This window comes from Psammomys obesus, unplaced genomic scaffold, assembly GCF_907164565.1.
Source record: "Psammomys obesus unplaced genomic scaffold, mPsaObe1.curated_primary_1811, whole genome shotgun sequence".
NCBI lineage: Eukaryota > Metazoa > Chordata > Mammalia > Rodentia > Muridae > Psammomys > Psammomys obesus.
Window position 1 is genome coordinate 1,164,829 of NW_026596064.1, and position 13,654 is coordinate 1,178,482.

General features: G+C 42.5%; 1 protein-coding gene across 6 annotated transcripts in view; it reads right to left on the minus strand.

The window, feature by feature from the left end:
- Abcc5 (ATP binding cassette subfamily C member 5) overlaps nucleotides 1-13,654 on the minus strand; it is a 77,335-nt gene that overhangs the window by 62,570 nt on the left and 1,111 nt on the right. For 5 of the 6 annotated variants that reach the window (XM_055624909.1, XM_055624910.1, XM_055624914.1 and 2 more), the window contains exon 2: nucleotides 10,556-10,736. In XM_055624909.1, the coding sequence (XP_055480884.1) occupies nucleotides 10,556-10,684 (129 nt within the window). In that variant the 5' untranslated portion in view covers nucleotides 10,685-10,736. Of the gene's footprint in view, nucleotides 1-10,555; nucleotides 10,737-12,618; nucleotides 12,663-13,654 lie in introns of those variants that run through there. The other variant, XM_055624911.1, reaches the window with a different exon arrangement.

Consider the following 13,654-nt stretch of genomic DNA (forward strand, 5'->3'; position numbering starts at 1 on the left):
AACTAGCACCAAGCCAGGCGCAGTGGTGTATGCCTGTAATCCCAGCACTCAGGGAGGCAGGGGCAGGCGGATCTCTGTAAATTTGAGGCCAGCCTGGTCTACAAAGCGAGTCCAGGACAGCCAAGGCTACACAGAGAAACCCCATCTTGAAAAACCAAAAGAAAGAGAAACATAAACTGAATTTCAAGATACACCTCCTACCTTAATAAAAGAGAAATCCAATACCAGAAAGGGAGAATTTAAACAAGAGTACACTGTGAGAACACCTGACTGAGTCTCTGTCACTAGAGAAAGGATACTGAAAATAGTTAGCATCTTGTGGATGCCACATCCCCACAATTTCACTGTACAGAGGAACATCTCCAAAGGGGAAAAAGTCATTTAAACCCAACAGCTCTAAGTTACAACACTGCAGCTCAGTGCTGCCAGACAGACACAGAGGAAGCCTTGACCCACATCTGCTCATGCAATTTGAAATCCACTCCATCTTTAAAATAAAGGTAACACTTTAATATCTTTTACTTAACACAACATAAAAAGTTGTGTCACCTTTTTAACATATAATCACTACAACATTACTGGAATTTCTTTAATTAAGTTATTTATTTTCTGTGGTAAATATTTGTATTTTGTTCTTGGGGCGTAGCTCGGTTTAGACTGAAATGTTTCCAATGCTCAAGACCCACATGTGGCTGGTGGCTGCTATACTGGGTAAAAAGTTCTCAAGTGAGGGTGTTTCTGTTTTGCTTCACCAGAGGATATTGGGAAACTGTAGCTGTCACCAGTACAGGGTGCTGCAAGCTGGGGAAGTTGACAGACACCCCATACTGCACAGGGCAGCCCACAACAGAAACTCCTCAAGCCACCAGGTCAGGAGCACGGAGGTAAGCACTGCTACACAGCACTAGGGCAGGACACAGTATTCACCACTCTAAAGGAAGGTACTTTGATGCCATTTGCTTGTTTATGTTATAATGATCTAAATCCTTTTCAGAAGTAATTTTTTAATGGGGTTTCAGTAGCCACAGCTGGCCTTGACTATGGTATGTAGCCAGGTATGAGCCTGAACTTCTGGTCCTCCTACGCCCACCTCCAGTGCTCATATTACAGACGTGAACACCACACCTGGGTTTATGCAGTGCTGAGAATGAAGCCCAGGGCTTCACACATACATAAGCAATCTAGCAACTGAATGTATCTTCGGCCCACAGAAGTAACTTTTGATGAGATGATGAGATGAGGAATAAAATCTTGTCAAAGGTTCTCAGTGACCACACACCCAACCACATGGACAGATCCTGTAGCAGTGACTTTTCCACAGGGGGCAAGGTATTGTTCTATCTATTGATAAATGAGGTGAAAAAGACCAAACAATAAGATGCTGCTACCGGCTGTATCTGCTCTACAGCTTTGTGACTACTGAGGTGATGATGACGACAAGGGAATGGAGACACTGTAGAGCTTAAAAGTGGACAGTGACAGTCCAGATTTTGCCACTGTGCAGCCAGGGGTCAGAGTGTTTGCACTCATATGCCCAGCTGAGAAAAAGAACAAGAATGGGCCTGGCTATAGCGTAAGCGCTGCTGACACACGGGAATCCCCTGCTCTGTGGGTATTGATGTCGTCTTACGTTTGCAATCTTCACGCACCTAGTTCAAGAACAGTCACTGCTTATCTAGGCTGCCCGTCTCATTTTAGGCTGCCAATTTGCTGACAGGGCAACAACGTGCTTACCCTGCAATAAGCAGGGACAAGAAATGGTTCCCCGTTAGAACACTGCAATGCTATCCTGACAAGCATGCCACACTGGGAAAAGGAGTCCATGTCAATTCACACTCCCATGCTCACTTATTAGTACAAGTCATGAATAAGGGCAAACACGGAAAGCCGAAGGGTATAAGTTGGTGTCAGAATGGTAAAATAGGTATTTTCCTGCAGCTATAATCTTAATGTCAACCCATAATAAGGAAGAATGTAAGCTGTTGCATACCGAGTTCCTATCACACTGGAGGGCCTGAGATTAATTTTGTTAATACCGTGTTTCAAAAGTTTCAAAAGTTACACAGAAAATGAATCACGGGGTGAGGAAATACTTAGAGCTCAATGCTACGGCAGTGGTTCTCAACCTTCTTCCTGCTGTGACCCATTAACTCAGGTCTACATGTTGTGCTGACCCCAACCACAAAATTATTTCTGTTGCTACTTCACAACTGTAATTTTGCTACAGTTTTGAATCTTAATGTAAATATCTGATATGCAGGATATCTGCTATGCGACTCCTGTGAAAGGACCCACAAAGGGCTCATGACCCACAGTTTGGGAACACAGGCTTAAAAGGTGAGAACTACCTTTATTCCGTGAGATCTGAGGCTTCCCAGTAGAGCCACACCAGGAAACTCTACCAACGCCAGCATTCCACTGCAGAGACTGGCTGGTAGATCTAGACTGGGGCCCAATTACTTTTTAACAGTCTTCCTGTGACTTTAAGATACAGTCTGACTTGAAAACTACTGATTTCAGTACTAAAACTTGTAAACGTTGGTCTTGATGAAAACTCCTTCAAAATTTTTCGTTTTCAGCCTTGGGAAACAGCAACACTAAAACAGAACTTCCTTCATGAAGAAAGCAGGTCACGCCAGGTATCCTTCTTCAGGACCCATCTATTTTATTTTTTGAGACAGGGTCTCTCACTGGGACCTGGGAAGTGACAATCAGCTCCAGGACTCTCCCGTCTGTCTCCCTCACCACTGCCGTACCTGCTTTGTCCATGGGTTCACTTTTTTCACGAGTTTAGGTCCTCACACTTGCAAGGGAAGCAAGCACTTCACCAACTGAACGGCCTCCCCAGGCCCTGCTTGACAGCACTCTTAAAGGTCACATGACTTCAGCTTTTATTGGCACCAGAACGTATGCCTGCTTCTCAAAAGCAAATATAAGTTTTTCTATGACACAGAAGAGCACACAAATCCTTCTGGCAATATTTGCTCCAGAAACAAATGAATTTTAAGTTAGGCACCACTTAATCAATACTGTTGACGTTGGCTGGCTGTTCAAGCTCCTTCTGATGGTCCCACACCCTGGGGGACAAAATAGTAGGCAGGTGAAATTGTTTCAGAGATAGGCCACCAGCTGTCTTCTGAGTCATCTAACTCCAGACACACCACACTGAGAAGACCACACCACCCTACTCAGGCCTGCCAGTAAGTTCTGCGGAGCCACACTCACAGGGAGGTGAGGCCACAAGGGCAGCCTGGCCTTCACACTGAGGACCTCATAAAATACACACATTTCTAAGTCAGTCTGGCTTCAGGCCTTCATCAACAGACTTTGTCCATGTCTTTTTCTGTAATTTCTGCCCAAGATCAAGTTGATTCTTTGAATGACAAATGCAGAAAACAATCTTGTTTGGAACATATTTTTACTACATAGCCCAGACTAGCCGCAAATTTGGGATTATCCTTCCACCTCAACCTCCCTAACAGGACGATCAGAGACCCATGCCCAGCCAAGAGGCTTGATATATATAATGATGTCATAAGCAACATCTAAGCATCTAATTCCATCTTTTCAAAGGGCAGAAGGAAGGGTTAGACAAGCTTAACTCTACTAACGAGTGGACTCGTTAGTGTACCAGAAAAACTTCACGTCACTGTGTTTGACACACAGGTTTAGCCACTGCAACGGCTTCCACAGAGACTGTCAATCCTTAGCACTGACCATTTAGTGATCAGATGTAGGACAGTAGGAACAGCAGGAGCTGGAGCAGGAGCTACCTACCACAGAGCCAAGATTTACTAAAAGTTTCACTGGCCATTTGTAACTTCCAAGTTACCTTAATAAACACTGGTGCTTAAAACTACTTTAAAAACAGGACGCTATGACTGGTGTGGTAACCCACAACTTTCATTCCCAGCACTCCAGGGGCAGAGGCAGAAACATCTCTGAGTGTGAGGCCATCCTGGTCTGCTTAGTAAGTTCCAGCCATCTAGGGCTACGTAGGGAGACTTAAAAAGAAAAGAAACAAAACAAAAACTACAGCAAGCTCCTTCTAATGGTTTTCTTTTCCTGTGGGAATCAGGGAGCTCTGGCTATAGACACAACCAATCCCCCAGCAGCTCTCACCAGCAACAGCGCTGCTGAGAGCTGTCATCCGCACTGAGATGGGTATCTGATGGGAGAATCCAGTATCCAGCTACTGTGTCATACCCGCAAGCCTAAGAGACTCCAGAGGCTCTCGGAGCTTACAGGGAGAAAGGGGGTGCTGGTAGGGGTTTTTCCTACATTCTAGAAAATGTACTAACTTACTGGGACCAAACCAGAGAAAAATAATGCAGACATGCAAAATACTAATTTTTATATTGCTTTCCTTCCTAAACCAAGCTGACCCACAGGCAATGTTCTCCACTCTGAGAACATAAAAGCAGAAACAAAATTGCATGCCTTTCATCTATAGAAGTTTTCAGGGTCACAGGAAAGCATTCTATGAAAATTGTCTCTGGGTGGAGACGTGATTTTTTTTTTCTGATGTAATCTTAACATACTTCATACATTTCTACAATGAGCCCCTATTTATTTCCTAATAATGCCTTAGACTAATTTCTGTAAAAGATTAAGATTTACATCCTTAATCTCTAAAAGACAATTTGAACTCAACAAACTATCTTGAATAGCTAACTATGAAAACTGTAACTGATGCTTAGAGTCCATCTAAATGCTAAGGAAGATCCTTGGATTTCGGGAATGCTGATTTTGATACTTTCCTGGATGCAGAATATTGCAACTTGAAGGAAAATTCCACCAATTTTAGAAAGGATAATGCAATCCTAATGGCTCAGGAACTCTAGCTGACTTCTGGTTATTTTCCATACTTCCTCTTTTCCCAATTCAACAAGCTTGTGAAAAACACGTCACACCGTGCTTCAGCCTGAGTCATCAAGAAGAGAAACCACACAACTTAAGTTTAACAAAGCACCTGACAGCTTTATCTCACTTAGGTCAAGCACGCAATGAAATCCAGGATCTAGCTGTGGCTACTTATTCTTCTTCTGTCTCCTTGGCTCTTCATTTCTCCAATTCTGTTTCTCAGTTCTCCAGCTAAATGCTACCTTCTCCTAAAACCTTCCCTGAGAGAAGAACATCTATAGAACCTACTTTTCAGCAAACTGTACACTGTATCTGAGTTAAAATTCTACAGGAAGACAGGCACGCCCTGCATCAATTCGCCTGTACCTGCACCAGACAGGTGGTGCGAGGCGGCACACATGCACACATATTAGAGCATGCCCACATGCTTCTGTGTCAGTCACTCTTCTACAGCTGTGAGGGGACACCATGATCAAGGAACCTTGTAAAAGACAGCAATCAGTTGGGGGCTTGTTTACAGTTTCAGAGGGCGACTCCTTGACCATCACAGCAGGAGACGGAGTGAAGGAGAGAAAAAGAGGGAGAGACAGAGAGAGAGGGGAGAGGGAGAGAGAGGAAGAGAGAGAGAACTAACTGCGAAATGGTGTGGGCTTTTGAAAACTCAAACACACCCACAGTGAGAACACCTCCTCCAATAAGGCCATACCTCCTAATCCTTCCCAAACAATTTTATCAACTGGAGACCAAGCATTCAAACACATGAGCTCGTGGGAGCCATTCTCATTCAAACCAACAGGCTTGTTAAATAAATGAAAACATCACACACTCTAAATAAGTGAATAGATAGATAGATAGATAGATAGACAGACAGACAGACAGACAGACAAGGAGATAAGGACCAGGGAGGTGTAGCATGCTTGCCTAGAGTGTGCAACGCCAAGGCTCAAACACCAACACCAAAACCAAAACTTATCAGCACTCCTGGACTAATATACTTTCCATGTGCACAAACACAATGCAAACCGTGTTCAGCCTAATGACAGTGTTCAGCAGTGGTCCAGAGAGAAGTCTACGCATAAGCTCAAATAATGTCAATCGACACTCACTCTTAGACCAAGGAATTGACAACCACAAACCACACCATTAGCACCTGAGAGTGAAGCATGTCTGTCTGCTAAGCCTCAGACTGTGTGTGGCAATCCCCAGTAACTTCATAGTTCTAAAGGGTAAAAATGTGTTTATTTTTTGTCCTAATTATCTCCAAGCATTTGTACTAAACTATAGATATTTAGATGTAACTGATTAACACATTTTCCCAGATTATAAAAAAAAAAAAAAAAAAAAAAAGGTCTGATCACATACAATACCAAGAAATGTGCAAAGCAGATTTTCAGGTGCTTTCTAACCTGGTCCTTTTTGCTTCTGACATCTGTTTGGCAGTGTTGTATGCTTACATGTTAACTGGATATCAAAGATCAACAGTGGCCAAGAAAGCCTTCCTTTCAAATTAAGAAAACAAGATGTACAGAGATCTTCTTTCGTTGTACAGAGATACTGTTCCTTCCAGAACAGTGGCAGGTAGAGGGTGCCTGGGCGCTTCCAGGAGCTGCTCTCTAAGGATGATGCAGAGCTGATGCTCAGGATGTTGTGGAAGGAAACCACACTCTTTACCCAATCATCTGTTCTGGGTTTCGGCTTCATTCTGTTTTGCTTCTTTTTAAAATGTATATTCTTCCCTAAAAACTAATGTTACCGATATGAGTATCATTTCAAGCCTGAGCACTTCTGTCATCATGCTGATTCTGCTGTGAGCGAGCTTACGCTGCCCACAAGCTTACAGGAAATACACTTGGGAAATCCTGGTTTTGACGGGAGGTATCCAAGACTCTAGATGATATGTGTACTTCTAAAAATACTGAACGGTGATATATTCATTATAATTTACATACAAAAACTAGTTGAATAAAACTATGATTTATTGCTAAGAATAAATTTTTAAAAATAAGTATTTCTTAAATATTTTAAGGCAAAGACGTTAAGAAAAGCAGGAAAATAGCAAAATCAACACCTTTTTAATTGGCTCCATTTGCAGTTCCTCTCTGTCTACAGAGGAAAAGCCTGGCAGAGCTACTGCACACCCCATCAATGCAGGACTAAATGTTAGCATCGTGGGATAAAACATTTCCTGTTTAAAAAAAAAAAAAACTCTCTCTTCACACCTGATGTTAGCCAAGAGGCATAGAAGTGATCAAAATCATACACTCTTCTAAATTTTCTTTTTCTTCAACTTTAAAGTTTAGCTAATTTCAGACACCTCGCTGGCTCTTGCTTCCAGAGAGACCCTCAACTTCTCCTCCATCTCCTTCCTTACCTGTGTTTGAAAACAGACCCCAGCTTCACCCACGTCCCTCTCTTTCCTCTGTCTAGGATTTTTCACATTATTTCAAGACTAATCCAGGATTTAAAAAAGTTTAAAATTTTTCTTCTCAGCTGGGATGCTGATACACAACTTTAATCCCAGCACTCAGGAGACAACAGTGAGTCTGTGACTAGCCTACTCTACAAAGTAAGTTCCAGGACAGCCAGGGTTATAATAGAGAAATCGTGTCTCAAAAAGATATATATCTTCTAAGCTGGGTTTGTTGGCCACATGCCTGAAATCCTAATACTATGAAAATAGAAGCAGGAGTTGAAGACCAGGCTCGGCTATACAGTGAGTTCAAGGCTGGCTACATGAGACCCTCTATTAAAAAAAAAAAAAAATGGAAAACAAAAGTGCATCCTCAGAAGCAAGGTGGTATCACATTCCTGTAATTCCATTATTAATTCCTGTAATTCTATTATTCCATTAGGAGGCTAAAGCAGAAGGATCAAAAGTTGGATACCAGTTGGGGCTATAAGGTGCTGTCATTCCTAAATGGACAGATAAAGACAGCAAAGCCTGGTGGTACAGCCAGATACTTGGAGAGTAGGTTCAATGCCTGCCTGGACTACAGAGCAAGTTCTAGGCTAAAGAACTAGCTCATTGGTAGAGTACTTGCCTAGGATGCAAGAAACCCTAGGGTCAATCCTCAATACTAGGGGGAAAACAACATGAAACTTTAAAATCCCTTCTTTATCTCAACGCAGTTGCCAGTCATTAGGGAAATGCAATGGAAACCACAAAGAGGTGTCAGAAGCACCTATCAGATTGCCTATGATGAAAATGATAAGCACCCCAAGGATGACTGCTTGTACGAGTACATAGTGATACAGCCGCTCTGGGAAAGAACATAGCAACCTGTGTGTGTGTGTGTGAGCTTGAGATGAACTTACCTATGCCTGAGGGTGTACAAGTCAGAGGTCAGCTCTGGGTACTTCCTCTAGTCTATTTTATTTATTCCTTTATTTACATGCGATTACAGAAAATAACAGCGAAAAATCCCTTCCGTGTTTTGGGGTTCCCGGGAGTTAACATCTTGCCTAATCAACTATAGTACAATATTGATCTCTCCTCAACCCAAGCTGCTGAACTTTTAATAAATCAGTGGACTGGATCACTGTCACTCCTGTAGTGATGGTCACTATTTTTTTATAACAGCACACAAATTTAGTTATCTTAAAATTAGTGATTTTTAAATCTTATTAATTTCCAATGGCTTCCTAATGCCCATTAAAAAGACTTCTTAGCATGCTTGTGCTAAGAAATTTTCCTGACACACCCTACACTATAAACAACTAATCTAAAAGCAAATTATTTATTGAGCAATGACCATGCCAGGCATCACTATTAAGTATTTTGTAGTACTACCTCACTTAATCCTACCATATGGAAGGCACAATGACACAAGGTGGGCACAAGGTCGAATGTGCCATGTCCTTTTTTTGTGCTTCTAGATCCTTATCTCTGTTGCCTAAGATCCTCCCATCATCCTTCAAAGCCCAACTAATGTACCCTTAACATTTCCAGATCTAACTACCAGACAATGGCCTGACAAGTACAAGACATACTTTCAACATCTAGATCTGGTTAATACAAGATCTAGATAGTAAGGGCACATAGTTACAAAACTGGAACCAAGAAACGCTGGATACTGAGTGATGAGGTGTTCTATAGTAGGGACAAAGACAGCCCATTAACAAAAAAACAAAACACTGACTGAGGAGCAAGCAATGGCTTTCATCTACCCAGGAACCAAAAGCTGAGACACCAGCGTCAGCTCCAAAGACCAAAGCTTTTGTGTGTCCACAGGGCAAACACGTGACCATAAACCTGAAACTTCCCAAATGCCCTCCAGCCATATTGGCTTCTTTTGCAATTCCAGAAAAGATATAATGCATTTTTTTAAACCATAAAAAGAAAAACATGCACTACCTTAAAAAAAATAAAACGTACCTTAGTATTTCTATTGGAGGAAATTTAGATTATGACCAAAAACAGCCTTACATCCACAAATTCACCTACAACACTCACTGATTATCCTACAACTACCTAGACTAATTATTCTAACCATTTAAGGAAAGCTGAGTCTCTCCAAATAGTTCCTTCTTTTGTTTTCTGTTGTACAGGAGAGTTTGATGTCACCTTGACACAAGCTAAAGTCTTGAGAAGAGGGAACCTCAATTAAGAAAATGCCTTCTTAAGATTGGGCTATAGGCAAGCCTGGAGGGCATCATCTCAATTAGTGATCAATGGGAAAGGGCCCAGCCCACTGTGAGTGCGGTCACCCCTGGGTCCGTGGTCGTGGGTTCTATAAGAAAGCAGGCTAAGCAAGCCAATCAGCACCCCTTCATGGCCTCTGCATCAGCTCCTGGCTCTGGGTTCCTGCCCTGCTTGAGTTCTTGTTCTGACTTCTTCAATGATGAATAGTGATGTGGACATGTAAGCCATATAAACCCTTTGCTCCCCAAGGTGCTTTGGTCATGGTATTTCATCACAGCAATAGTAACCCTAATGAAGATACAGGATCTCTCTGTGTAGCTACGGCTGGCCTAGAATTTGTTATGCAGACCAGGCCAGGCTCAAACTTTAGAGACCTTCCTGCCTCTGCCTCCTCAGTGCTAGATTAAAGTCATGAGACACCATGCCTGGCAAAATAATTCCTATTTTCAGCACAGAAAACAAAGACGGAAGGAGGGAAAAAAAAAATTGAAGTACATGAAAGAAGCTAAATGGCTCATTTTCCCACTATCCTCTGGTTTTCTCCCCTCCCCTGCAACACAAACTATCTGTTTTTCATTTTGTTTTTTTTTTTCTTTTTCCAGTAATGGGTCCTGAAATCAGCCAGGGCTTTATACATCCCAGGCAACAGTGCTATCATTTAGCTATGTCCCCATTCCTCCTGAAAAATGTTATCAATGAAAAGGGAAGCCAGGCCCGGTGCTACCTCTAATCTCAGCACTTCTGAAACAGAAACAGGCAGATGTTCTACACAGAGAATTCCAGACTAGCCACGCTGCAATGTATCGCCCTGTCTGTCTGCCTGTCTCTCTCTCTCACACACACACCACATCCATTAACTGCACCAGCCCTTTCTTGTCACTGGGGACCAAGCTAAGCATGCACTCTACCACTGAGCTACACTCCAAGTCTAAGCAATCTTAAGTTCTTAACACTGACCTAAAGCCACTAAAGAAAAATAAAATTCTAATACGTAACCTATGACAAAGAAGATATGCTGTAGGCACAGGGTCTAGGGAAGGAAACACTAACCGGTCTTGCTCTCTGGAACCGGGGTTCTTCTCGGTCTCTGTGTTGTCCAGACATGCTGCTTCTCTCCCTCACACTTCTATACCCGGGACTGGGGATGACGTACTCTGTTCCCATGTCAATATCCTTCATCTTCACCAAGTGGAGAACCAGGACTCAGATGTTTCCTTTCACTTCAGAATTTCTGAAATTCAAATTTTACAAAGACAGACATTTCCTAATCATGTTTAATAATATGCCAAAGTACTTCACAACAGGGAGGGACAAAATTATTAACACTTTCTTACCAATACAGCAATAAATACCACTTCACTTCTTGAAGGAAAAAGGTTAGTATTCTAACATCAAGAAAATTTACTAAGCCAGGCAGAGTGGTGCACGACTTTAAGTCAGCTCCAGGACAGCGAGAGCTACACAGAGAAAACAAAAACAAAAAGAGGAAGAAGAAAAGGAAAAATGACCTTTTTCCAACTCCAAAAAAAAAAAAAAAAAAAAAAAAATAGCAAGCATGCTAGTGAGTGTGAATCTGAGGAGGGGACATTTGAGATGATAGACAAAGGCTCCCTGAAAGCCCTTTGAGTTTCTTGCAAGCATTACAAAACCAGGTCCTCTCTTCTCTTCTACCAAATCTGACTGGATGCAACTTGCAAAACACCCTACAATAACAAATCCCTTTTCTACATTTTAGAATTATCTGATGGATTAATTACCTTATGGTGTTATTTTAAAGCTCCACAGCTAAAATAAAAGCAGGACAACTTCAGACATTAATTAATTCGTCCTTTAGTTCTCAAGTCAGACAGTAGTAATACCACACAAGTCTGTGAATATAGCAAACAAACCAATACTTGTATATTTTCAAAGGATGGAATCTATGATACAGGAATTGTAGTTCAATAAAGCTGCTCATGGTGGCACACACTTTTCATTCCAGTACTAACAAGACAGAGACTGGGGGATCTCTGAGTTGGAGGCCAGCCTAATGAACAGAGCAAGTTCCATGACAGCCAGGGCTACACAGAGAAACCCTGTCTTGAAAAACCAAGAAAATAAAATCTATGTTTTCCCTTTTTAAGCATTACTTAGTCTGTTCCTAAAACTCCTCTACAGCTCTATACCACTGCCTTCCTAGCTAATTCCAGCCAACACTCTATGTCAACTCTGGTCACTTAAATAAAATAAAGTTGGCATTTTAAAAATTTACTTTGTATGAGACAGAGACAGACAGAAGACAAAAGCAGTCACACGCATTGAGCTCAAAGGACAACTTGGAAAATCAGTCTTCTCCTAGCACTCAGGTTCTGGGAATGGAACTCCATCCCACTGGCCCTCTAAAAGCCCCCCCCCCCCCATTCTCAGAAGGCTCACAGGTTCCGGGATACAAGATATGCAAGCAAGAATGAAGTGTGGCCATGCTGCCCTGTAGTCCATAAGTGTAGCTATGATGATGATCACTAGGCCGTGTGTCTCTTGCAGCACAAAATCTTGACAGCTGTCATTCATTGGCTGTTTTTGACACAGGATCTCAAGTAGCCCAGGCTGGCCTTCAACTCTTTGTCTTTGAAAGATGACCTTGAACTTCTAATCTTTCTGCCTCTACACCCTAAGGGCTGGTTTATCTGGTGCTGGGGATCAAAGTCAAGGCTTTGCAAGTTAGGCAAGCTCTCCGCCAGCAGAGCTGCATCTCAAGCCCCCATTATTTATGTTTAAATTATGATTATAAAAATACTTATTAATCCTTGAAATAAAAATGTTCTTTAAAAAATCTACAAAGAGGGCTGGACGTTTGGCCTTCCAGAATTCTGGTAAGCTGACGCTGATAAGTTGTTTACTAAAAACAGCACTAGTCCAAAGACCATGAACACTATAAACAAAACCAGCTTACTAAGCAAAAAACAGTGCTCATGTCACCAGAGGCCTTGCGAAGGCTAAGCTATAAACAGATCTGGCATCTGCCATTGTCATCTGGAAGAGAAAGATTACTGCTGCTTTAAAAATAGGCAAGTGGGGATTGAGGGAGCTTGAAAGGAAGGAGGCCAAGAGAACCCAATCATAATACCAAATACCTTAAGAACAGGAAGTTACTGAACAACCTATATGAGGCAGATGAGGCAGGACAGGTAGAACGTACCCACACATACACAGACTGTGGTTGCAACAACCCTGTTATGACGGAAACACCACATGGTGAGATAAGGACTTAACTGGCCTATCCTAACTCCCCTATCCTTCAGACAAAGCTAGTTTTTATTTGAAGGGTATTTGACACTCCCATTACTTTACTTTAAAAAAAAAAAAAAAAAAGCAGGCTTGGTAGCACACACCTGTAATCCCAGACAGCTGGGGGGCAGAGGCGAATGGGTCTTTGTGAGTTCAGAGGCCAGTTTGGTCTACAGAATCCAGAACAGCCAAGGCTACAGAGAAACCCTGTCTAAAACAAACAAACAAGCAGTGTGGCTTAGCTCTGAGTATGCTAACACCTGAGCAGCCATACAGTTACTGTGGTTTGCAGTATCTGGCTGCATGTCTGGGATGTGACAAGCACAGAAGCCACTGGAGCGGTAGGAAGGTGATAGGGTTAGGGAAGACACAGGCCTGGATATGAAGCAAGTAACTTAGTAGACCGAGAGTGTTCCTTAAAAAAAAAAGGAATGCTACTCTGGGTGTGTTAAAGCACACGCCTTTAATCCCAGCGCTCAGGAAGGCAGAGGCAGGCGGATCGCGAGTTTGAGGCCAGCCTGCTCTACAAATCAGCCCAAGACAGCCAAGGCTGCACAGAGAAACCCTGTCTGGGGTGGGGTGGGGGAACTAATGTTAATTTAGGCTCAGCGATAAAGAATGTATGCCAGAGGTCCTGTTCCGTCCCCAGCGCTGCCAAAACCAAAGCTAAGTATCAGAGGACTAGAAAACAGGACGCGTTTCAGTTTAAGCCAGCGCTGTAAAGGGATAAAGAAGAGTAAATGGAGTAGGACTCTCACATTAGTGGCCCAACTCAAAACTGACAGGGTTGGGGCCACCTGCTTTTTTGCTTTAGAATTCTCTTTCCAGGGATCAAAGGGCAGCCATTGGCCCTGCGTAAGGATGCGACGATTCTGCGGGGGG